Consider the following 27,712-nt stretch of genomic DNA (forward strand, 5'->3'; position numbering starts at 1 on the left):
AGGGACTGGCAGGACATATTTAAAGTGATGAAGGAGAAAAACCTGCAACCAAGATTACTCTACCCAGCAAGGATCTCATTCAGATTTGATGGAGAAATTAAAACCTTTACAGACAAGCAAAAGCTGAGAGAGTTCAGCACCACCAAACCAGCTTTACAACAACTGCTAAAGGAACTCTTCTAGGCAAGAAACACAAGAGAAGGAAAAGACCTACAATAACGAACCCAAAACAATTAAGAAAATGGGAATTGGAACATACATATCAATAATTACCTTAAATGTAAACGGACTAAATGCTCCCACCAAAAGACACAGATTGGCTGAATGGATACAAAAACAAGACCAATATATTTGCTGTCTACAAGAGACCCACTTCAGACCTAGAGACACATACAGACTGAAAGTGAGGGGATGGAAAAAGATATTCCATGCAAATGGAAACCAAAAGAAAGCTGGAGGAGCAATTCTCATATCAGACAAAAGAGACTTTAAAATAAAGACTATTAGAAGAGACAAAGAAGGACACTGCATAATGATCAAGGGATCGATCCAAGAAGAAGATATAACAATTGTAAATATTTATGCACCCAACATAGGAGCACCTCAATGCATAACGCAAATAATAACAGCCATAAAAGGGGAAATCAACAGTAACACATTCATAGTAGGGGACTTTAACACCCCACTTTCACCAATGGACCAATCATCCAAAATGAAAATAAGTAAACACAAGCTTTAAATGATACATTAAACTAGATGGACTTAATTGATATTTATAGGACATTCCATACAAAAACAACAGAATACACATTTTTCTCGAGTGCTCATGGAACATTCTCCAGGATAGATCATATCTTGGGTCACAAACCAAACCTTGGTAAATTTAAGAAAATTGAAATTGTATCAAGTATCTTTTCTGACCACAATGCTATGAGACTAGATATCAATTACAGAAAAAGCTCTGTAAAAAATACAAACACATGGAGGCTAAACAATACACTACTTAATAACGAAGTGATCACTGAAGAAATCAAAGAGGAAATGAAAAAATTCCAAGAAACAAATGAAAATGGAGACACGATGACCCAAAATCTATGGGATGCAGCAAAAGCATTTCTAAGAGGGAAGTTTATAGCAATACAATCCTACCTTATGAAACAGGAAACATCTCGAATAAACAAACTAAACTTGCACCTAAAGCAATTAGAGAAAGAAGAACAAAAAACCCCAAAAGTTAGCAGAAGGAAAGAAATCATAAAAAACAGATCAGAAATAGATGAAAAAGAAATGAAGGGAACGATAGCAAAGATCAATAAAACTAAAAGCTGGTTCTTTAGAAGATAAACAAAATAGATAAACCATTAGCCAGACTCATCAAGAAAACAGGGAGAAGACTCAAATCAATAGAATTAGAAATGAAAAAGGAGAAATAAAACTGACACTGCAGAAATACAAAAGATCATAAGAGATGACTACAAGCAACTCTATGCCAATAAGATGGACAACCTGGAAGAAATGGACAAATTCATAGAAATGCACAACCTGCCAAGACTGAATCAGGAAGAAATAGAAAATATGAACAGACCAATCACAAGCACTGAAATTGAAACTGTGATTAAAAATCTTCCAACAAACAAAAGCCCAGGACCAGATGGCTTCACAGGCGAATTCTATCAAACATTTAGAGAAGAGCTAACACCTATCCTTCTCAAACTCTTCCAAAATATAGCAGAGGGAGGAACACTCCCAAACTCATTCTGCGAGGCCACCATCACCCTGATACCAAAACCAGACAAGGATGTCACAAAGAAAGAAAACTACAGGCCAATATCACTGATGAACATAGATGCAAAAATCCTCAACAAAATACTAGCAAACAGAATCAAACAGCATATTAAACGGATCATACACCATGATCACGTGGGGTTTATTCCAGGAATGCAAAGATTCTTCAATATACGCAAATCAATCAACGTGATACACCGTATTAACAAATTGAAGGAGAAAAACCATATGATCGTCTCAATAGGTGCAGAGAAAGCTTTTGACAAAATTCAACACCCATTTATGAAAAAAACCCTGCAGAAAGTAGGCATAGAGGGAACTTTTCTCAACATAATAAAGGCCATATATGACAAACCCACAGCCAACATCGTCCTCAATGGTGAAAACCTGAAAGCATTTCCACTAAGATCAGGAACAAGACAAGGTTGCCCACTCTCACCACTCTTATTCAACATAGTTTTGGAAGTTTTAGCCACAGCAATCAGAGGAGAAAAGGAAATAAAAGGAATCCAAATCGGAAAAGAAGAAGTAAAACTGTCACTGTTTGCAGATGACATGATACTATACATAGAGAATCCTAAGGATGCTACCAGAAAACTACTAGAGCTAATCAATGAATTTGGTATAGTAGCAGGATACAAAATTAATGCACAGAAATCTCTGGCATTCCTATACACTAATGATGAAAACTCTGAAAGTGAAATCAAGAAAACACTCCCATTTACCATTGCAACGAAAAGAATAAAACATCTAGGAATAAACCTACCTAAGGAGACAAAAGACCTGTATGTAGAAAATTATAAGACACTGATGAAAGAAATTAAAGATGATACAAATAGATGGAGAGATATACCATGTTCTTGGATTGGAAGCATCAACATTGTGAAAATGACTCTACTACCGAAAGCAATCTACGGATTCAATGCAATCCCTATCAAACTACCACTGGCATTTTTCACAGAACTAGAACAAAAACTTTCACAAGTTGAATGGAAACACAAAAGACCCCGAATAGCCAAAGCAATCTTGAGAATGAAAAACGGAGCTGGAGGAATCAGGCTCCCTGACTTCAGACTATACTACAAAGCTACAGTAATCAAGACAGTATGGTACTGGCACAAAAACAGAAAGATAGATCAATGGAACAGGATAGAAAGCCCAGAGATAAACCCACACACATATGGTCACCTTATCTTTGATAAAGGAGGCAGGAATGTACAGTTGACAAAGGACAGCCTCTTCTATAAGTGGTGCTGGGAAAACTGGACAGGTACATGTAAAAGTATGAGATTAAATCACTCCCTAACACCATACACAAAAATAAGCTCAAAATGGATTAAAGACCTAAATGTAAGGCCAGAAACTGTCAAACTCTTAGAGGAAAACTTTGGCAGAACACTCTATGACATAAATCACAGCAAGATCCTTTTTGACCCACCTCCTAGAGAAATAGAAATAAAAACAAAAATAAACAAATGGGACCTAATGAAACTTCAAAGCTTTTGCATAGCAAAGGAAACCATAAGCAAGACGAAAAGACAACCCTCAGAATGGGAGAAAATATTTGCAAATGAAACAACTGGCAAAGGATTAATCTCCAAAATTTATAAGCAGCTCAGAGAGCTCAATAACAAAAAAACAAACAACCCAATCCAAAAATGGGCAGAAGACCTAAATAGACATTTCTCCAAAGAAGATATACAGACTGGCAACAAACACATGAAAGAATGCTCAACATCATTAATCGTTAGAGAAATGCAAATCAAAACTACAATGAGATATCATCTCACACCAGTCAGAATGGCCATCAAAAAATCTAGAAACACTAAATACTGGAGAGGTTGTGGAGAAAAGGGAACCCTCTTGCACTGCTGGGGGAATGTAAATTGATACAACCACTGTGGAGAACAGTATGGAGATTCTTTAAAAAACTATAAATAGAACTACCATATGACCCAGCAATCCCACTACTGGGCATGTACCCTGAGAAAACCATAATTCAAAAAGAGTCATGTACCAAAATGTTCATTGCAGCTCTATTTACAATAGCCCGGAGATGGAAACAACCTAAGTGTCCATCATCGGATGAATGGATAAAGAAGATGTGGCACATGTGTACATGGAATATTACTCAGCCATAAAAAGAAACGAAATTGAGCTATTTGTAATGAGGTGGATAGACCTAGAGTCTGTCATACAGAGTGAAGTAAGTCAGAAAGAGAAAGACAAATACCATATGCTAACACATATATATGGATTTTAAGAAAAAAGGATGTCATGAAGAACCTAGGGGTAAGACAGGAATAAAGACACAGGCCTACTAGAGAATGGACTTGAGGATATGGGGAGGGGGAAGGGTAAGCTGTGACAAAGCGAGAGAGAGGCATGGACATATATACACTACCAAACGTAAGGTAGATAGCTAGTGGGAAGCAGCGGCATAGCACAGGGAGATCAGCTAGATGCTTTGTGACCGCCTGGAGGGGTGGGATAAGGAGGGTGGGAGGGAGGGCAATGCAAGAGGGGAGAGATATGGGAACATATGTATATGTGTAACTGATTCATTTTGTTGTAAAGCAGAAACTAACACACCATTGTAAAGCAATTATACTCCAATAAAGATGTAAAAGAAATATATATTAAAAAAAAAAAGGAAGATTTCACTACCATGAAAAGAGGCTGATTCAATTGGCCCTATATGAAAATTTGTCTCATTGTCATACAGAGTATGTGCTACCCAGAGACCAAAAACAAACGGACGCGCACAGTGCTGCAAGCAGGGAGGATTGCTCTGGGTAGAAGCCTACAAGCTGCTGGGCAGGGTTTCAGAGCAGAGGACCTTCGGAATGTGCCCCTGGCCTACTCTGATTTTCAAGTTTAGAATGAGATTGGAGCCATCCACCCAAATTGATAAGCCTGAGGAAGACTTTGTCTTAATCAAATTAAAAGTTCAGAGTCAAGAAAATAAACACAACCAGAATTCTCACATCAGTTTTTTAATTCATTTTCTTCTTGGTAGGCTAGACTTGGGAAGTCAAATTAAATCCAAAGTCGACTTGCTAAGTAAAAATCAGAATATCCCCAACTGCAGCAGTTTTAAACTCTGCAGAAATTAGATCTTTTGAGGCCATTGAAGCTGCTTCAAGGAGAGGCAACATAAGGTAGTGGTGAAGAGCATAGACACTGAATCCAATTTAAATTGTGTATTCATTCAGATCCTGGCTCTACTTCTTCCCTCAAGTTTTTTATCTTTCTTTATGTTCCCCAGCTGCAGCCAGATCTAACCTCCTATTTCACAGAGAAAACAAAACCGTCTGTTAGAACATCACTCAACTACTCCACCTTAAACCGAAGATATTGTCAAATCTTCAACTTTTCAAAAAAAAATTATCACCTCCTATACACAAGATACTGAGGATACAGAGAAGAATAAGGTATACACCCTGTCCTGGAGTAGCAGTTTATATAGGAAGACCAAAAATGTAAACAGGTAATTGCAAAATAATGGTGGTGGTCATGTGCTAGTGATGTGTGCAGGGTGTTACAGGAAAATATAGAGGCTCACCTAATTTTTACATCCTTCATTGAACATTTGAGGGAAAGATGGTCCCTTCCATGAAAAGCTTATCCTCTCATCTTTCCTCCTCCTTGTGCTCTCTTTCCCCTCCTTCCTATATCTTCAATCTCACTTTCCCCACTGATTCTTTCTCTTTAGTCTTTGGACAAGCACATTTTCCCCTCGCCTTAAAAAACCTTTTCTACACTATTTCTCCATTACAGCACTACCCTACCTTGATTCTCTTCTCTCCCTCCAAAATCCTGAATCAATAGTCTACATTTACATCTACTCTTCCTCAACTCCCATTCCCCCCTCAGTGCACTGCAGTCATGCCTCTGACACCACTATTATGCCAAAACTACTCTTGAAAAAAGTCACCAATGGCATTCTACCTGTCAACACCAAGATTCTACTTCAGTTTTCATTCTAGTAGATTTTCCTGCAGCAACTGAAATCACTGACTCCTTCTTGAAGCCCTTTTCTTCTTTGGCTCTGGTTCTGCTTGCTCCCTCTAGAGCGAATTTCTCTGCAAATGTCTTGAGTAAGGAATTTCAATGCATTTGTTTGTTTGTTTGTTTCCTGCATGGACTCTTCTTATTCTATCTTCTTTCCTTGGGTGATTTTGTCTCCCAGGACTTCAGGTACCATCTATATGTGTCAGTTAGGTTCCCAGCAGGAAACAGATGGCATTCCCAAATACTGTGACTGAGGAGATTTCAATAAAGACTATTTACCAGGGTGTGGGAAGGCCCAAGGGAAACCAGCAAGGAATGGTTAGTACCCCAGGCCTTATCAACCCTAGGCCTGAAGCAATAAGCAAGGGCAGCCCTTAATGGAATCTAGCAAGTAGCTGCCTGGAGAGAGTCACTAGGCAAGAGCTGTGTCCTTTGCAAGAGGGATGCAGCTAGCCTGTGGTGACCTGAAAGGGAGAGAGCCACGGACTAAATATCCAAAACTCATTCTCTTCCTGCCCTTTAATGTTTTGCTGGTACTTCTTATTGCCTAAACCCAATTGGAAGCCAAAGTGCAGCGATGGAATCAAAATAGGTAAGGATTCTAGGGCACAGAGAAGGTTGAAAAGTGTATCTGGAGGGGTAAATGGAAAATATCCAGCACAACTGCTGCATCTCTAATCTTGACTACTCTTCTGAGATCTTGCCCAATATTTCCATTTCATCTCCAATGTATTTGTATTACATCTTGGTGTCTTAAAATCAATTTGCCCACTTATTCTGTTTTTCCTATAGAATTTTTCTTAGTTACTGGCACAGCAATCTGTTTTCTCTCAACCAAAGACCATGGAATATCCTCGAACCTTCTTTCTCCTTTACCACCCCCATTGAAGTCTGGAGAGTACTTCTTAGAAATGTGTTTTGAACTCTGAGCTCTCCTTTCCCATTCTGTTTCTTTAACCAACATCCTTATACTTTCTTTTCTGGACTTCTGCAATGGTTTCCCACTAACTCTTTACAGCCATTCTTTTCATTACTGTCTTATACCCTTAATATTGCTATCAGTTATCTTCCTGAAACACAGACAGTCATGGCATCCCTTTGTGTAAAACCTCTAACAGATCTTTGTTGCCTTGGCATAAAATCTTTGTACGAGACTTACAAGGCACTATGCCTTTAGGATCATGAACTTGTTTATTCAACAAATATGTCTTGAACACTATGTGACTGTCAAGAAACTAGATGCTAGGCAAGGAATATAAAAAAATTATAGACACACTTTAGTCACTAGACTGCAGTGGGAGTGATAGATGAGTAAACAATTACTAGGAGATATTAGAGAAAAGTTAACTATTGGTACAGGTTTGGGTATGAGAAAGGCATAGGAAAGGGAATAATGTTAAAACTGAAACTTGGAAAATGAGTAGATGTTATCAGGAGTATGGGCATCTCAACAGAGGGAAATGCGTGTTCCCTTGTATAACAGCATAAAAGAACAAGGCAGGTTTGGGGCAAGGCAGGTAAAGGGTACAAACAATGGCCTTCAAGAATTGGGTATTTAAATATGTGTTTTCACTCTATGAAAATTATAGGTCATTTTTTTAACTAGAGGGAAATTTGGGAGGTGATGAAAGAGGTCTATTTCTTGATTGGGGTTTATATATTTGTCAAAACTTATGAAACTGTACACTCAGATCTGTACTCTTTATTGTATGTATATAGTGTCTCAATTTTTTTAAAAAAGGGTAACCTTGGAGTCAAAGTGACCTGTCTCTGTCCCTTGTCAGTTTAATGATATTGAACAGGTTACTTATCTTCTCTAATTTTTCTGATTTGAAATGATAATACCTCTCCCCTAGGGCTGAAAATGACTCTTTCTGATGCTCAGCATGTAGTAGGTGATTAATAGTTGAGGTTTAGCAACTCGTATGTATGTAGGGTTTATCAGGAAATAGAAGGAAGAAATGAAACGTGCAAAGTAAGCAAGAGCATCTCAAGGAGACTTATGTTTGCATTTTTAGAAAAATCACCTGTTTCCAGTACAAAAGACTGGAGTAGAGACAGACTATGGCAGGGATTTCATTAGAGGACTAATAGCACAAGGAAAAAAAGGGCCTGAATAGTGGCAGTAACATAGTTCTCAGGGTGGCAGGTAGGACATGGTGATTGACCATGAAGGAAAGGATGTGTGGTAGTGCCATTTTCCAAGAAAGGAAGCACATGAAGAGGGGCATAAAAATAAGTTTAAATTTTTAAAAATTGTGTTTGAGATACCTCTATGTTTCCAGGAGGGGCATGTGTGGTACACAAGTTGATACATGGTTCTGGACCCTCGGGTTCAGACAAGAGATGTTATTATACACTGGGCAAGACTGAAATAAGCATTAGTCTTCAAGGAACAACCAAAATGAGATTAGTCATTTGTGGAAATGAAGAACTCCAAGACACAGTAAAACAAATAGGAATTTTGACAGCACCCGAGGAAGTTTACATCTAGGAACTTTGCCATCTGTCTTTGTTTTTTTTTTTTTGGTTGCATGGCTTGCAGGATCTGAGTTCCCCGACCAGGGACTGAACCCCGGCCCACGGCAGTGAAAGCATCGAGTGCTAACCATTGGACCGCCAGGGAATTCCCTGACATCTGTCTTTAGCAATGAAGAAAATCTGCATGGTATAAAAGGCGAGTTCATAAAAAATAGAATTCTGTCTTTTACTAATATGTATATCACTGAGATAGAAAGCTGGTTCCATTAAATATTAAGATCATCCAACTAATTCTTCCACCTGAGTCCTTTTGACTTCAAAGTCGTCTAGTTTCATAAATATTAGATTAGACTGCCTTCTTGGGAAGTCTAACGTATTGCTGATGGAGGCTTGGGAAACACCCAAACGCAATAAGGTGACTAGGGTGTAACCTCTAGTTCTATATGTATGCTTCTGAAGATAGGGGGCCATATTAGTCTAGGTTCTCTGAGAAGCAAATGCCAGACAGGATTTGACATGCAAGAGATTTTTTGAGATGAACACCTGTGAGAGAAATAGTGGAGAGAGAGAGGAGGCTGGGAGAGCTGTCTGACCCCTGAGAAGGAGAAAGGGAAGGAAGGAGGAAAGATAGGAATATTTCTGTAGGGACTGTTCGGTGGAATTTCCTGTTTCTGTCATATAACTGTGTTCTTTAGGGTATTTATTAGCCCAGAGAATGTGGATTACAATTACACAGTGAGTGGGATAATTATATATTTATGTTATATTTTTTATAGATATAAAAGGAAATCATTAGGTTCTGGGAAGAGACAGAAAGCATCTATGGTCCATGTTGTGAGGCGGCAGATGGAGAGATTTTGAAAGTTATGCCTCAGTTATCCTGTGGGTCAGGCAAAATGTACAATCCCATGTTTGAAGTCCCAAGAAAATCAGCACGTCAATCAAATGTCTACAAATCATATATGACTGACAGGAGCTTGCCACACGATTTAAGGACATTGTGTTTTCATTCATTTTACATAGTGGAATAGGTTTCAAAATTTTTTTATTTGAAAATACTTTCAAATTTGCCAAAACAGTACAAAATAAAAAGAGTACAGAATAAAAAGAGTGCAAAAAATGACCACATACCCTTTATCTAGATTCACCTACAGTTGATATTTTACTCCGTTTGATTTATCATTTACTCTGTCATTGTTCTTGATTTATTTCTTTCTGGATTATTTGGGGTAACATATATATTTTTAAAACATATATATTTTTAAAAATATAATCTACTGTTTGTATTCCTATTTTGTGAGGTCATCCAATAATGTTCTTTATTGTACTTTTTCCCTCCAGTACAGGATTAAGTTTATGGTCAGGTGTTGTATTTAGTCATGCTTCTTTAGCCTCCTTTAAACTGGAACATGAAATACTCTTATGATAAAGAAAATATAGTTTATTGAAGAACATAAACTTCCAAGGTAAGGACTTGGTCAATCCTGTATGTTGTTTATACACCTGGCCTAGAATAGTGCCTGGCACGTGGTAGCACTCAGTAAATATCTGATGAATGAATGAATGACGTCTGTGGATGTCCACATTTTCCTAAGAGGAACTGACATAAATGAGTTACGTTGTCTTTGTATTTTAAAAGCATTTGTATTATGTTTTTAAAAGTTTTATCTTTACGAATAGTTCATGTTGTTTTGTAAAACTAGATTTGTGTGTGTGTGTGTGTGTGTGTGTGTGTGTGTGTGTGTGGAACAGCTTAACTGTTCCTCAAGACATCTCTGTTACTCCCTGCTCACACCATTACCTTAAGTCCCTTCTCATCCCTGTACCAACTTTTAAACATTTTAGTGTTGTTGGAAAGTGAAGTGGAAACCCAATGGCATCCAGTGTCCTCTGGGCCACACAAAACATTTGTTCCCTGCATCAAGGGCTGTAATGAATCTGAATGTTCAGATATGACTAGTAGCCATCATAATAAAAATACATGCTGGCTCCTGTGTCTACATGTTGACTGACAGAATGTCCACGTGGTAGGAGTTTCACTGACATGATTACAATCATAACTCTGTGAATGGAATGCCCAGGAAAGCTGTTCATCAGTCACAGAAATGTCTACCTTGTTCCAGAGGGTCCGTTACACCATCCCACATTGTCTGAATTGCAGCCCATTTGCTGGAACCAGAGGATGGCCCAGCCTTGTGCTGGCTATGCCAAGGACCGCCTTCAAGGACTGGCCTTTGGTGAAGATTCATCTCCTAACTTCTGCAACCTATGCTCCACTCTTACTGTGAAACTAGGGTTGACGGGGCTTCCCTGGGGGGGCAGTGGTTGAGAATCCACCTGCCAATGCAGGGGACACGGGTTTGAGCCCTGGTCCAGGAAGATCCCACATGCTGTGGAGCAACTAAGCCCGTATGCCCCAACTACTGAGCCTGTGCTCTAGAGCCCGCATGCCACAACTACTGAAGCCCACGCACCACAACTACTGAGCCTGCGCTCTACAGCCCATGAGCCACAACTACTGAGCCCACGCACCACTACTACTGAAGCCCGTGAGCCACAACTACTGAGCCTGTGCACCACAACTACTGAAGCCCACGTGCCACAACTACTGAGCCTGTGCTCTAGAGCCCACAAGCCGCAACTACTGAGCCCATGTGTCACAACTACTGGGCCTGCAGTCTAGAGCCTGTGAGCCACAACTACTGAAGCCCATGTGCCACAGGTACTGAAGCCTGCATGCCTAGAGCCCGTGCTCCACAAGAGAAGCCATCGCAATGAGAAACCTGCACACCACAACCAAGAGTAGCCCCCACTCGCCACAACTAGAGAAAGCCCGCATGCAGCAATGAAGACCCAACACAGCCAAAAATAAAAAACAAAAACAAAAAACCTAGGGTCAAAATTGTCAGGTGTTGATAAGAAAATCTTTGGCTCATGGTGTAATGTCAAGGGGACAGTGGGACTCAAACTGTATACATAGTTTACTTTTATCTATGAAAAGAACAAACTTTGTAGAAAAATGACTGGAAGGAATAATGCCAACATGGTTACAGTGGTGGCTTCCAAGTGATGGGACTATGGATAATTTATAGGATCTGATCTTGTGTTGTTGGATACAAGGAGCATATGAAAGATGTACTTTTATAGCCTCACATGTACAAGTTAAATCTGACAAAGCTGGTTGAAGTTCTAAGCCATCTCAGTTTCTTCATATGCCAAGTGGGTATAATAATGCTAGTTATAGATTCTGTGATGCTGATATACTGCATAACTATGTAATATGCTTTCATTTTCTCAAAATAAAGGATCCTATTATTATTATAATAATCTCTATACTTATCTCGGAAGGAACTCCTTCCCTTAACTCTGCTTCTATCAATCATGGAGAGAGAGAGTGGGTTATAAATCCTGACTGGCATCTTGCCTGCTCTTTTCAAAGTCTAACCCAGTGAGATGGCAAAAGAGAGTAATTTTTTAAATGAAGAGACTTAGAGCTAATCTCCATCTGACATGTGCTTCTAACTCTAGCTTATGCTGAAAGAAGTGCCTATTAAGGACGGCTTGATTCCTTGCCTCTCATTCCTTTTTCTCTCCAGTAGAAACCTTCTACTCCACCAGCATAGTTCCTTTCAATTCCTGAATTTATAAATGTGAGAAAACCCTCAGAACACGATGTATTCTTATAGAATGGTCTAGGGGACAAGAAGAGTGATTGACAACTGCAGAAATTACATCTGAGGTTTAGTCCTGCAGGAAAAGGGGATACAAATTGCCTGCAAATTATCCACAAGTCCCTGATGAGCCTGAGGAGAAAATTTAAGAAGCTTCAGTCTTTCTTCAGCAAACACGTTCATGTTTCCTTTTGCTATAACAAACAAACACCCAAGAGAAATTATCCCGGAAAACACTACTTTTGTTTCTTATCCTTGTCAAGTGTGATAATAGGAAATGTGTAAATGTCAATTAATACCCTTTATCGTGTGCCAATAGTGTTCTGTGTATGATTCTGAACAGAAGAGGTATATGAGCTCTGATGGATGGGTTTATAATGTAAGGAAGAAATTAGGTTTTATGCTATAAAAATACATGGTGTTAACTTTATAGGGTGCATAGGAAATAGCCTGTAAGGATTTTCACTGCTGATCTCAATAAACATGCATCACTTAGAAGAACTAAATACAGTAGGATAATGGTAACAGTAATGATGATTGATACTTAGACGTCTAAAGGAACAGGTTATACTTCTCTTCTAAGAGTGCATGAAAATATGATGTCCTAGACTTTGCACATACCTGGCTTACAATCTTGACTTCCTAAGGTACCAGCGCAGTTCTACTCACAATGTGATCAGCAGACCAGTACTGATTCTCAAACTTTTTCTTCCATGTCTTGATATGGTAAGTACAGAAATTGAGAATAAACATTTAGAACTTCTTAATTCGATGTGACAGAGTAATTGTATGTCTGTTGCGTCTCGTAATAACAAATTGGGGGCTTGCATGATTTTGTCTTTTTAAATTTCAATTTTTAAGCAACTCAGTTTTTTACCTTATTTTACAGAAGTATTTGTCTATGACAAATTGGGGGAAAACTGGGCCCTTAACACAGATAGTTTGAGAAACACTATTCTAGAATGTTGTAAAACAATTGATGATATACATAGAAACCACCTGTATATGCCTAAGGCTTCTCACCTGGAAAATGGATTTAAGGATAGCACTTACCTCTTGAAGCTGGATCTGAGAATGAAGGGGAGATAGATGTATGTAAGGTACTTGGCATGGTGCCTGCCCTTGGTAAGTATCCCCACAACATTGGTTCTTAGAGTTATCGAATAAGTAAGACTTGCAGAGGGGCCATTCTGAATTATTTGCACGTGGGACACAGCTTTTGTTTGAAACAGGTCGTTGGTGAATAACTCCTTCAACATGTAACCTCCCTCTGGAATTGGGCTGCTTCGTTCGACAGACTAGGAGTTCATTCACCACTGATTTGCATGAAGCAACCAACATTTGACTTTTGGTCTCAGGACTATTCAGTGTTAACTGCTCCACTATCATGGTGTGGAATGTCTTTCTGTGTGTTTCCTTTGGTTTTCCTCCATTCATTAAGTTGAGTGATTGCTGTGACCCTCAATAACTGAATTATTCTGATCTTTTTCTTTTACTAAGCACCTGTATTATTTGGGGACTAGGGTAAAATGACTTGTCACTCGTAGGTGGAAAGTATGGAGACGTAAACTCGTTTCAAAAGACGCATCACTTTAGGTGGTAGTTCATAGGGCAAAGAAAAACATATGCAGTCTCTTCTGGTGAAAGAGGCCGAATGATCTTTTAAAAGTGTGTTTTGGCTAAATGTCAGAATCGAAGGTCACTGCCTCTTCAACAGACATTCGTTGTGGCCAAAGAAAGCTACCTATTTCAAAGCATAAATGATTAATTGAGGATAATTCAACCAAAGGGGTTTTCCTTTTTGAATTACAGTACAATATGATGGAGAAAATGAGGTTTTATAGTTGAACTAGCTTGGGTCCAAATCATGGTTTTGCAATTTAACTGGACCCATCAGGCAAGTCCTTTACTCTCTTTGACCCTCAGTTTCCTAATCTATAAACCAGGGGCTAATGAGACAGTGTTTGAGCATAATAGGTGCTTAAATAATATTAAGTCCCTTCTTTATTTAGTTAGTAAACTTCAATTATTTTTCTTTAAAATAATCAATGAGATGATTTTAACAAGATTCCATGAATAGAATCAGATTTTTAAATATAATAAAGATAATATGTCAGTATTTACTTTTAAAAACATGCATTGGATTTGGCACGTTCAACAACAGACTGTTTACAAATGTGACTGACTCTTTCCAAGGTGAAGCATCTTCAACTCCTTTGCACTCTGCCTAGAACTCTCTGCTCTAGCCGGAATAACTTTCCCATGCGCGTGACTTGGCTCGTTCTTATTTTTAGTCCATTGTGTTTAGCACTCTTCTTGAAATGACCTTCTGTTGCCTCCCTGGCAAACCCCACACTCCTTTAAAATCGTTCATTATTCACGTGGTCCTGAATTGGCAGAAAGATATCTGGTCAAGCTATTCATTCTGGACCATCTTCCAGGGAGTTGCACTAGTCCCCATTTTGACATTTTCTTGCTAAGATTTCCTACACTTTTTTCATATTTATAGATTCTTTCTCCCTATCAGAACAATAAAGTTCCACTTCTTGGGGTTACACTGAGGACATTCAGGATCAGAGAGGCTGTCACTTGCTCAAGGCTACACAATTTATGGCTGATTTTAAACAGGTAGCCAGTTCTTTGGGTTTTTCCTTTGGTATTGTTTTCATTTCACGACCCTACTTCACTTAGTAGAAAATGGTCGGTATTACCGACAGACCGACTGAAAAACAGTGGGGGAACTCCAGGCACGGAGAGACAGCTCTAGAAGGAGTAAGAGCGGATGAGGGGCACATAGTGGGGTTCAAGAGATGGAGTGAGAGAGGGAGAAAGCATGCCTCAAAGAAATAATTGGCTTACACCAAGCATTTCACATTCAAGGGAAATAAGAAACACCTAAACAGCAATACCACCACCACATTTCTGCTTTGCTTCTATTTTGTGCCTAATAAGCAACACCATTGTCACTGCCAATGAAAACAGCAACATCACTGTGCTTTTCCCCTGGCGCTAACTCTAAACAACCTACTGGATTTGGGTCAAAATTGTAAACTGCCGGCATGTTAAAAATGAAAACAGAAAAACAAACCTGGCCTTTTCCTTTAGGGTTGTGAGGGTGAATGCAGAACAAGAGCCAGAGAAAAGAGTTACTATAAAAAATAACCAGTGCAGACATCCTTGAACTGATGTTTTCTATAAAAATCTGTTGGCTGTGAATTGAGAAGAGTGAAGTCGGGAAGGAGAAAGGAATGGGGAATCAAGTGGTGTCTGCTTATCGTCAGCTAGCTTTCATGTAAGAGTCATGGCAGGGTCAGCAACAAACTAGCCAGGTGGCAACTCCAGGCCATGCTGCCATAAATAAATAGTTATGTACTAATGTCACACAACCAGAGCTAGATGCAAAGCATATGGGAAGAAAACGTTCTGATGTAAATATTCAAAAGAATCTATGGTTGCTGAATTCAGGATCCATGTTGATACTGGACTTGGAGACGCCTGGGGAAATAAAGTGGTGAAGTTTTTTAAAACATGGACTAAAAGATTCTTTGAAATATAGATTGTTTCCTTTCAAAAAAATTCTTAACCTTTGGCCTAAGAGAGTGTGACTTTTTTGTGTGTAGTAATTAAGCATTACTGAGAGTTGGCAAGAGCACAGACCCTGGAACCAAATTTCAGGTGTTTAAACTTTACTCCTGCTGCTTACTTGTTCTCATGACCGCTGAAGAGTTGCTTTTCATGCCTCAGTTTATTCACCCTGCAGAAAAAGGAGGACGAGGAGGATGGCAATAGTACCCGCCTCTTAGAAAATTATACAGATCAAATAAGTCAATGTGTAGGGAGCAAACAACACCTGGTAAATGTCCTGACCTATCACTATCAAGTAGTCTTATACAGGCTGTTTATCTTCCACAGACTATCTGCTGGAAGCTAAGCTAAGGAATCCATTCCTTGTACTATCCTATTTAATCTTACGAATAACCCCATGAATTAAAAATCAATTTTACAGACAAAGGAACTGAGGTTTAGACGGATTAAGAAATTTATCCAAGGAGGCATATCTAAGCTAAACTTCTAACCCAGGACTTATTCCAGATTAAAAAAAAAAAAAAATTAACCATTTACACGTTATTTAAAATCTAAACACTTTTTCTTTCATCTGCTTAAAATGTTAAAATTTGAAAAGAAACATGACACATGGCCTTTTAAGAACCAAATAGATTTTTAAAAAGGATTAAAGGAGGCACTGATGTCCTAATCAATGGCCTCGGGATAGCTGAGATCCATTCACAACACATACACAAAACAGATAAATTCGTTCACTGACTTATTTCTCCAAACATTTATTGAATGCCTACTATTTTCTGAGAGCTGGGGATTCACAGATGAATAAGTAATGATTTCAGTTCTTGAGCACCTGTGAGGAGTGAGAGTGATATTGTTTACTGCGCGCTGTTTGATGATGTGGGTTTTGTTTTCTAGCCTGTTTCCCAACAGGGCCAAAACTGTGTTCCTCGCCAGCTGCAGAAATTGTCAGACTTCCCTCAACACAAGCCAAGCTGTACGTCTACAGCGATTCTAGTGGGTTTTGGGTTTTACAGCTCCTCCGCTGACGCTCGCAGGGCGCAGGGAGCCTTGAACCGAAAGAAGGCGTATTTCTTTGTAGGCCAGTCTCCGATTGGAGCTGCAGTAAAACGGGCGCGATTGGAAGCGTATTCAAATCGCGCGCCCTGGCAGTGGTTTTCTCGGGCTCCGGCTTAATGATCACGGTTACCCGTGGGCCCTGCTGCCTTGTCGATGCGCCAAGACTTCCTGGCTTCTGGCAACAGGGAAGGCATGACCGCCAGGAGCATTCCACGTCAATCCCGGGTGGGTCCTGCCCAGGGACCTGCCGGTAGGATTTAGGCGGCACCTCTGCCTGTGGCCGTTACTTCCTGGTTGGCTTGCCCTTAAGTAACATGGCGGCAGGTTGCCTTCGGCCGGGCCCTCTGCGGCTGCTCAGAAAGCCAAGGAAGGGCAGTCGGTCTACAGCCCGCCTCCCGCCGCGGAGCTGCAGGCTGAAGCCCAGGCTTGTGCAGCCAGGGGTGCAGGAGGGAGGGTAGGGGCAAGCCCAGAAAGTCGGGAACACAACGCTGTGCCGCATTGTGCCCACCCCTCGTCTCCCGACACGAAGGCTGCTCAAGCCCAGGGTGTTTTTTTCCTTTTCACTGCCACCTCCCAGTCCCTGGCCCAACATGATACTGACTAAAGCCCAATACGACGAGATAGCCCAGTGCCTAGTGTCTGTGCCGCCTACCAGGCAGAGCCTGAGGAAGCTGAAGCAGAGGTTCCCCAGGTAAGTGCCCATCTCCCCCCTCAAAGAGACCTTTGCTTGCAGTAGCTGTGCCTGGCAGCCCAGCCAGTGCTTAGAAACCACGTGTCACACATGACTGGGGAGGAACATGAGTGTCAGGTGTTAGGAGAGCAGGAATGGTGAAAAAGGTTTCTTCTTTGACCTGCTTTTCTCAGGAGAGTCTTAATGGACGAATCCCTTCAAGTCAACAAATGTTTATTGAAAACTTGGTTTTTGCTAGGTGATGGGTGCATATAAGTAGGTGCTGCATAAATGTCTAGGGGTTGACAGATACTAGGAATGAATGATGGGTAGCAGGGCCCTCTCAAAGTGGAAATATGAATTGTAGATTCAGAAGGTGGAAATGGAGGACCCTTTTCAGTTGCCCTCTGGAAACAAACAAGGGAGTACAGGCCTAAAGGGGCCTCTTATAGTTTACTATGGCTCTCTACTGTAATGAAGTGACCGCAAGTGTTCTCAAGCCAGTCAGAGACTGGTACCCTATGGACTCCACTGTTGGGTCAAGATTGGTCATTTGAACAGCCGTACCAGGTGTATTTCATACTTCCCTCCTCCCCAAGCATGTCTTTTTTTTTTTTTTTAAGTGATTTTTAGGATTCTCCAACTTTCTAAGAAGGGACTTTAGCAACTATATGCTATAGATTGCCTCATTTTAAAGATGTGCAAACTGAGGCCCTGGCATTACCCAAAGAACCAGTCCAGAACAACCAGGTTATTGTATTTGTGCCATGTTAAAAGTATAGAATGTTCGTTTACCTTTCTTCTATTTCAAAACCAAATCCAAACTTATACCATTTTACTTTGTGGCACTGAGCACCATTAGCTTCCTTGTCTTTGATATCATCATGAAAGTGTTTTCTTGAGGAAAGAGATTATTGGATAATTGGTATTAGTAAAGTACAAATTGAAGGTCTTTTATAATCTCAGTTGTTTTTGAAGGACTCAGTTTTCCTAATCTGTAAAATGAAGGGATCTCTTTTTAATATTATCCAGATTTAATTTAAACCTTTATAGTCTAAGATTTTTTTCAGACTTGCTAACAAGGAACAAAATTGACAAACTGGAATTTAATTTTCTGTCATTAACTCTTTGCCAACTCTGCCAATGAACAGTGAAGGGTGAAGGCTGGTCAGCTAAGAGGATAGGTAGATTTTTCTGGGCAATTTTAAGATACAGCACACATTTAGATAATTCTGCTCTTGTTACGTACTTATATTAGCACTGTATTTTTGCTTCTCTTTCTTTTCCTTTCCCTCTTCTCTTTCTCTCTCCCTCATTTTTTTTCTTTCATTCTTTTCCATAGCAAATACCTTGTCCTCTCCGTTAGAGGTAACCTCCTTTTACTGTTATTAAGGACTTATGAAGTATACGTAAGAAAGACTCCATTCGTTTGGGGCACCATGCTGTCTTGCTTATTCTCGTATGCCCTTTTTTCTCTTATGCATAATATGGCCAAATATTTTTTGCTTCTCCCAAATACCATTCAGGGTATAACTAACTCTTCATTTACCAGAGACTTTATTGAGAGATGCTGCACTACCAATCTGCAGAAGGAATTAAAGAGCCATTTAGCAGCGTCGGTAGGAATTCCATAAAGAGTGTGATTTGGGAGTTGGCCTCACAGTTTGCATCGTAGCACTGTTTTACTTTAGATGTTTCTTGCAAAGGACTTGAACAGCCTTTAGATCTGATAGTTCATTTTGCCAGAGAATTGGTGAAGTAAGGACCTCAGAGATAATTTCTGGTGGCTCAAAGAGGTTAAGTGACTTGTCAGAAAGCCTAGAGTTATTGAATGGCTAAACAGTGTTTAGAATACAGGTTTCATGACTTTCAGGTCAGAGTTCTATACTAAGCTGCCTTAATTAGTTTTAATATTAATAATAATAACAGAAGCAATTATTTTTTGTGTGATGTTCACCTAAATTGAATTCTAAAAATAATCAAAGTACTGAAATCCTTTTAAAAGTTGCTAAAATTTTTTACTTTCCTGATTTTGAAAGTAGTACATGCTCAGTAAAGAAAATAAAAATTATTCATAATCCTATAGCTCCAAAAATTTCTGTTAACATATTTTAAGAATATTTCTAGTCTTTTTTATTCAGTGAGGTACTTTCTCTGCTAATGTAGTTTATAGGTCTTGCTTTTCTCACTTAACATATAGTGAGCATTACTCATCTTTAAAAATTCCTTATAATTTGTTTCAAATACTAGTAATATCACATTCTAGATGTACCATCCATTTCCATATTGCTGGACATCAAGAGTTTTATTTTTCTAATTTTCTATTTCTGTACATATATTATGCCAAGTTTGCTTATTTTCTTACTTTAGAATCATAGAAATTGGGAATGACCATATCAGCAGGTTTCAAACTTTTTGGTCTCCAGATCTCCTTACACTCTAAAAAAGTATTGAGGACCCCAGAAAACTTTTGTTTATATGGGTTATGTCTGTTGATGTTTATTAAAATATAAATTAAAACAGAAATTTAAAAAATTGCTTATTTATTTTAAAATAACAATAATAAACCTATTAAATTTAACCAATTTTAAAGGTTAATAACCATGATTTCAAAAAGCTAGTGAGAAAAATGGCCTTGTTTTGCACTTTTGCAAATCTCTTTAATATCTGCCTTAATAGAAGGAAGACAATCAACCTGTTGTGATATGCTGTTTTGATTAAAGAACATGAAGAAATTCTGGCCTCAGACAAATATGTAGTTGGAAAAGGGAAGAGTAATTTAATAGACTTTTCAGATAACTGTGGGTTTTTTTGTATATTGGGTATATTTTTGTATTGCAATGTGGAATGTGAAACCGTATTATAGAACTTTTTGGCCAGTCTTGAACTTTGAGTGGATCTTTTAGCCATGCATGATTTTTATCATCATGCATTGTTCATTTGCAAAATGTTGGTTGTGAGTTATGCAAGTCTTCTCAATGTTGTCACCTTTTATTATACAGCATCAAAAAAATCACATTTGTTAGTATCCCCACTGATCTCATCAGAAAAGTCTGTAAGATGTGAAGCTGTCACATTTACGGTGATGGATACAGAGTTTTCCAATATTTGATTTTCCCTTGAAAGCTCAAATTTTTTCATTGGCAACAAATACTATCAGTTGTTTCCCTTGAAGTGACAGGCTCATGTTGTTTATTTTTGAGAAAATGTCTGCCAGATATCCAAATCTGAATAATCATACTTTGTTCATCATTCATCCAAGTAAAAATGGTGTTTCATGGAAAAGGCATCTAGTTCAGCTCTCAAACAATCATACAAGTGCTTTCCCTTGAGACAGTCATAATACTTCGATATGCAGTAGACGTGCTTTGCATTTACTTCTTAGTTTGTTATACAGAATGTTAGAAGAATGTGTATCAGGGGTTGAGATTTAATAAAATTAATAAGTGAATCTTAAGATATTCTTACGTGAAACTGGCTTTCTTTCTTCCTGCAAGTGTGTGACTTGTAGGACAGTTGTGCCAGGTCTTGATCTGTGCTCAGGACCTGGCAGTTTTGCCCACTGTGGTTTTTGCACCATCAGTGCAAATGTCACACAGAGGAAAAGGCAAATCATGTCTTACTGTTTCTATAAAAATAGTTTTGACCTTGTAGACTTCTGAGAGAGTCTCAGGGACTCCAGGGGTCCATTGGCCACACTTTAACAACAAGTAGCTATTTCAAACCAAAGGATATTTATGTTTTGAAGGATTTTGAAGTGTATTGACAAATTACTATCAAAAAGATTGTATTAATCCACTTACCAACAGCACGTGGCAGTATTCGTTTCTGCAACTTTTGTCAGTGTTGAAGAGAGTCATCATTTAGTCTTTAATATGATGGATCAAGAATGACATCTCATAATTTACATTTTTTGACTATAATGCATTGCATATTTTCCACATTGTCTATTAACCATTTAATTTTCTTCCTCTTGAATTACTTGCCTGGTGTCCTTTGCCTAATTTTCTATCGGAGTGTTTGCTCTTTCTGTTTATTGATTTGTTATTGTTTATTGATCTGCATATCTTAAGGATGTTGATGCTTTACATGTCATATTTTTGTTGCAGATATTTTCCCAGTTGTTGTGCTTTTAAATATTGTTATTTTTTTATATTCTTAACTTTAAACTTATGCTTTTTTTGTCCTTTCATGTCCTAAGATATGAAAAATAAATCTTCCCCCTAAATTTTCTCCTAGGTGCTTTATGGTTTTCTTTCTTATTTTTAATTCCATAATGTTTCTAGCTGCAGTTTATTTTAGTATATGCTCAAAGGTGAAGATATAGCTTCATTTTTCCCAAGCGTAACTTTTATTTTACACTGTGGTTTCTACTTGCTAGCCTCATTTCTCCATGGCCTATTTGTTTTCACTGAAATTACAAATTTTTGTTTTTCCAAGTCGCTACATTGAACTTGGGCCATCACCTTAACCACTCTGGTCTCACAATCCTCCCACTTAAAATGAAGGAGTAGAATTTTGTGATGTCTAATATTTTACAACTCCTAAACTCACCCTTATTCTATTCTATTCTGTTTTGCAGTTTTACATTAAATGGGCCCTTTGACCCCCAAAACGTAGGAGTACTGTATCTAAGTACTTGCTGAGGATATAGTCATTGATTTGCATCTCCCAACTTATTCCTGGACTTCCTTATTCAGGTAGAAGCCCCCAGCCCATTCAGCTGCTACTTATCAGGTCATGTTTTACACTGTATTTTCCTGCCCAAACACTACATATATATCTGATTATATATCATTCTTTATTTATATATATAAATATTAAAGATGTATAAATATATATATATCTTATTTTGAAATTTTTAACTTACAGAAAAGTTGCAGAAATGTTAACCATATATCCTTCACTCAGGTTCCCCTAATGTTAACATCTTACATAACCAACATACAATTGTCAAAATCAGGAAATTGATTTTAATGCAATATAGCCAAATAATTTACAGACCTGTTTTGAACTTTGCTAGTTTTTTTTTGTTTGTTATTGTTCTTTTTTGTTTGTTTGTTTGTTTTTTGACTGTCTCTTTTCTATTTCAGGATCACACATTAGATTAGTTGTCATGTCTTCTTTTTGGTCTCCTCCAGGCTATGACTATTCCTTAATATTTTTTTGTCTTTTATGAACTTGACATTTTTGAAGGGTACTGGTCAGTTATTGTGTTGAATGTCCCTAAGTTTGTGCTTAATGTTTTCTCATGATCAGAGGAGGGTAAACATTTTTGGCATAAATACCCCAGAAGTGATGTTGTGCCTTTCTCAGGGCATCATATCAAGGGGGATCTGATTTTGTATGTCTTATTACTGCTGAGGTTAACGTTATTCACTTGGTTAAGGGGTGGTGTCTGCCAAGTTTCTCCACTGTAAAGTTCGCTTTCCAATAATTGCCTTGTGGGGATATCCTTTGAGGCTCTGCAAATATCCAGTTTCTCACCTCACACTTTTTCGCTCTGATTTTAGCATCCATCAATGGTTCTTGCATGAAATAGTTACTGTGGGTATTTGCCTATCAGTGATTTTCTTTTTTAGTTTTTAATAAATTTATGTATTTACTTTTTGCTGCATTGGGTCTTTGTTGCTGCGTGCAGGCTTTTCTCTAGTTGTGGCGAGCTGGGGCTACTCTTCGTTGTGGTGCGCGGGCTTCTTATTGCAGTGGCTTCTCTTGTTGCGGAGCCTGGGCCCTAGGCATGCGGGCTTCAGTAGCTGTGGCCCCCGGGCCCTAGAGCGCAGGCTCAGTAGTTGTGGCTCATGGGCTTAGTTGCTCCGCAGCATGTGGGATCTTCCCGGACCAGGGCTCGAACCCGTGCCCATTGGCAGGCGGATTCTTAACCACTGCGCCACCAGGGAAGCCCTTATCGGTGATTTTCTATTACTCTCACTGGAGTACTCTGTCCCCTAGTATCATTCTCTACCACCATTTTATGTGAAACGTTCCACCCTACAGTCACGCCATGATTTTCACTGGTCCTTGCAGTTTATTCACCTCTTACAGCATTTGGTCTGTAATAACTCACTGTGTGCTCACTATGTTTGTGGCACTATTTGGATAATTTTTAGAAAACAGAAAGGATAATGTAGTAATTAATTTTGAACAACTTGTAGTCTGAGGAAAGAGTTTAAGACACATCTAATAGCTATAAATTATTAGAATCATAGAATGTTAGAAACCAAAGGATTTGTTGTACCGTTAGTTCACATATGGTTAGTCAAAACGGATTCTTAGAGGAGATATAACTTTGTTGGAAATTCTTTTGTTGGTAAATAACCCTTTGGCACAATTTAATTTTTCCAAGTTCCTTTGCTGTGCATTAGTTTGGTTGCTATTTATGCCTATATTAATGAGTCATAAGTCAAACTCTTGATAACGTAAATCTCTAAGCAAATAAGTGTCTTTATCTTGTTCCTGTATTTTTTTCTCTTAGGAATCCTTGCATAGGTTTTTCTGATGGTGCCTTCCACATTTCTAAGCATTTTTTTTTATCTTGGTATGCAACATTTACAATATAGGCAACCATTCACTCTTATGAGGCTGTTCGTAGAGAAATCTCAAAAGAAGTAATTGAAAACTCATTTGGCTGGGCTCCCTGTGCTTAAACTGATACACACTCGGCTCGTTTTCTTGAGGTCTTCACCTGACTCTGAGAACTGGAGTTAAGGCTGGCTCTGCTGTGTATTTGCCAGTATTGAACTTAGTAGTTCTTGGCAGTGACCTAGGGATCTAGTCTGGCTAGGAGTGGAGCAGCGAAGGCACCTGCTTGGGACAAGCACAACAATTTTCCTTAGCTTTTGCATTTAAGGTGGCCTAGCTTCATTTGGTACTACCATTGGTTATAGTTGTCCTTTTTTGAACCCCTCCCCCACCCCCCTCCAGATCCATTTTAACCTGTCCCCATTTCCCATAGGAAATCTTGTATTTCATTGTTTCTGCTTCCTTAACCATTTGTTCTTGGGAAATGACTTGGCTCTGCCTCTTTTTATCTGAGTCATAGTTGCCTCATCTGTAAAAGGAGGGATGAAGCTCCACAGCCAGTAAGTAGGAGAAACAGGATTGAAACCCAGGCAGAGTCTGACTCCAGATTCTTCCTCTTGCTCTATTGCCCCTTGCTCTTCAGTTCCTTAAGGCTGTTGTGAGGATTAAGTGAAATAAGGCATGTTAAACACTTAGTACGGTGTAGAGGTCCTGGTAAGTATTTAATGGATGGTAAATACGATTACTGTTATTATTAGAATTTAGTAAATGGCCTACAGTAGAAGAAATGTCTGAGTAGTAACCTTTGAAACATAGAAGACACAAATTTGCTTTGATATGGATCAGTTGATTGTATGGCTGTGAACACACAGATTTTGATCATTAGTTGAATGTGGCCCAGATATCAGAAACTTGCCTTAAATCTTTCATAGCAATATATAATGCCATTTAAAAAAACCCAGACTTTTAAACCTAGAGTCACTGATTTTTTTAGAATAATAGTAGCACATTGCCCATATAATTAATACTGTAGGGCGTGGTTTACTAAAATTGGAAGATTATTTCTGTTGGCCTTGTTCTCTCAATTGAATTGAAGGTTGGTACTCAGTTGCTGGTCAATTTTCTATACTAATGTTTTGGTGGACCTGAGTTCCAGAATCATGAGTGAGAATAGCTCATAAAGGGAGAAAAAGTCAGCCTGTTATTGAACTGGAAATTCTTTTGGTATTTTTGCCAAAGAAATATAATTAATTTATATGCCCTTCAAAAATAATACTCATATACTTAGGAAATACACCTAGGAGTACTTCTGTATTGATCATTAGCAAATTGGAAAAGAAATTGGTCTAAAAATTGGCCTAAGAATATGATTATTTCATATATTTCCTTTAGTCATCTTTTAAAATATGCTTTTTTACTCTGTGAGATTTCAGGTTTTTATTTTGTTGCTGCATTGTAGCCTAGCTTTAAAGACTCTCCTCGAAGGTTATTTTGTTAAGTATATGGCATCTTCACTTTCTGAAAGAAGTGCTTAGCTTTTATCAGATGTTTGTGCCCCTTGGCATTTGCATAGTTGTAAAAGTGAGATGAGCTTGAATTCCTGCAAAGGAATATTTGACGAAAACCTCAGATAGTGTTATCCTGAGAAGAACCTAAACGCTGACAATATTTCTTATTAGTTTGAGGGGGAGACTTTTATGTTATTAGATTATTGACTTCATTTTTAAGTCTATATTCAGGCATCAAACTTTAGTCAACTAAGTAATAACCCATCCCGGAATGTTTGCTGGTATAATAAAGAAGAATTATATATTTCCCTAGGAGAAAAATGTTCAATAGATGTATAGGATGATAATATTTTATAATTTGACTTTCAACAAATGTTGACTGAATTTACCATTATGTTTTTATTACACACTTTGTGCAATTTTGCCATATAGGTTCAGTTTTCCTTAAAAAAAGCAATCAAGCAATATAAAAGTCCTTTTTCAGAGTAGGTATGAAAAGTGACCTTAAAAGTCATATACTGGAATGAAAATCATACGGAAGATGGGTACAGAATAAGTTTTCCTTCCTTTTATTTTCAGTTGTCTTTTTCTTGGTGGGAAGTGTCTTCAGGTGTTTGTTTTAGACATTCTGCTTTCAAATTGCTTCTGTGGTAAGCTGGTATATGATGAACTCCGGAAATGTGCTTGGTTACAACTTCTTACTGAATGACAAGTCTCCATTTCTTAGGGGAGCAAACAGACAGCTGGATCCAGGATGATTCTGTCCATAGGTTTGAAACCAGCATGGAGCAGTCTGTGCATGATGGATTAATAATGGTACACGGCTGGTCATGAATCCAGCCCTTTCCTGGGCCACTTTGGGGAACTGACACCTTCCTCTACTTTTCTTTCTTCTCTCCGTCCCAACCTTTCAGGAGGCATCTTGATAATGTATGTAAGAGTTAATAATTCTTCCTTATAAACCAAAGCTTCCTTCTTGCCAAAGAACAGTGATACAGTTGACAATGTCAGCTTTTTCAAGTGCCTCCTCTTGACAGAGAGGTGATCTTTTCTGTTCCTTCAAGACAGCAAATAAGTTTTTTTGTTTTCATTCTTTAGCCTAGTGTGGTGTTCCAACTGTGACCTGATAAAACCTACAGTCTCATTGAGGAAACCGAGAGCTCTGCAATTTTCCATCCAAAGTAAAATGTTAAAATATCTCAGGGCTTATTTCTTTTCTGTGTTTTAAATATTGAGATTCAGCTGCTAAAAATGTTTGAAACCTGTTAAACTTAGAGAAATAACTTTAACACTATGGGAATAAATATTTTGAAACAAAGCAATGCAAGTAGAGGAAAAAGTAAGGTGGATTCGTGTCTCTTGATACTGTTGTTCAGTAAAATACGTAAGCCCTGGGTCTTTTCCTTGACTGAATGCTGACTCACATGAATTGGAGCAATTCTGTGTGAAGCTCAGGCTTTTTCTGAGATGTCCTGGGAGCAGTAGTCATATACAAGACTGAGACTTAAAATAGATGGTGCATTTTCACCCTCTCTAACATAACTCACATATTTATTTTTAATCTTTTGGTTATTGTTAGACCTGTCCTTTGCTTTAGGCCCTAGAAAGGATGAGATATAAACTCTGATCTTGTATTTATCCCGTTTTAGGAGATAGGAGGCATAGCAGACCCTTGATATTTACAAGGGTTATGGCTTATGGCTGTTGAAAATCCTCAAATATGCAGCTAGCACTATATAGGATGGCAAAGGTCTACAAAGTTTGATGCACTTTTTAACCAAAGTTAAACTCATTTCTCAGCTAATTGACTTGCTGCTCCCCACATCAGCCTAGTGGTATGGAAGATTCAGATTTACCCTCAGCAAGTTTATGAATTAGCATTTGTCATGGATCTTTGTGATCACTCTTAAATAGTCAGAACTGGGTATGTTTCATCCAAGAATGCTGTGGGTACCCAACTTCAACTTTAGGATGAGTAGAAATGCAGGGTGAAACTACCTCGTAGTTTGTCACTAATGCCCATGCCACACCTTAGCCCCCTAAGATTCCATAACTCGTGAGATGGTGTCTAAGACTTGTGGGGGAATGAGGCTCTTTTTAGGTGGCCTCCTTTGTAGATGGGATGTGGGAAAGCAAAGCATCATTTAAATGCATCTTACTACAATCACACATGAAATTAGACTGGCAATTCATTTTTTTCGATTTTTTGTTTCTGTCTACAACTCTTCCAAGCTGATACCATCTTTTGCTTAAGGTATATTACCCTGCTATTTGTTTTTGCTGATAATACTGGTAGGGAAAGCTAATAAAACTTGAAGTTAACTCGCGCTTCAAGCCCCATTTAGCTAAAATAGTAAATGGACTGGGGATATGAGAGACTCTTGGTTGTATAGCATTAAAAACCCCACAGACCCCTACAG

At 38.5% G+C, this 27,712-nt stretch overlaps 1 protein-coding gene across 6 annotated transcripts in view; it reads left to right on the forward strand.

The window, feature by feature from the left end:
* Positions 1-16,968: 16,968 nt before the first annotated feature.
* Positions 16,969-27,712, forward strand: part of CDIN1 (CDAN1 interacting nuclease 1) — a 232,996-nt gene continuing 222,252 nt past the window's right edge. For all 6 annotated transcript variants that reach the window (XM_067742399.1, XM_067742408.1, XM_067742395.1 and 3 more), the window contains exon 1: positions 16,969-17,283. In XM_067742399.1, the coding sequence (XP_067598500.1) occupies positions 17,183-17,283 (101 nt within the window). In that variant the 5' untranslated portion in view covers positions 16,969-17,182. The remainder of the gene's footprint in view (positions 17,284-27,712) is intronic.

This window comes from Pseudorca crassidens, chromosome 1, assembly GCF_039906515.1.
Source record: "Pseudorca crassidens isolate mPseCra1 chromosome 1, mPseCra1.hap1, whole genome shotgun sequence".
Taxonomy (NCBI): Eukaryota; Metazoa; Chordata; class Mammalia; order Artiodactyla; family Delphinidae; genus Pseudorca; species Pseudorca crassidens.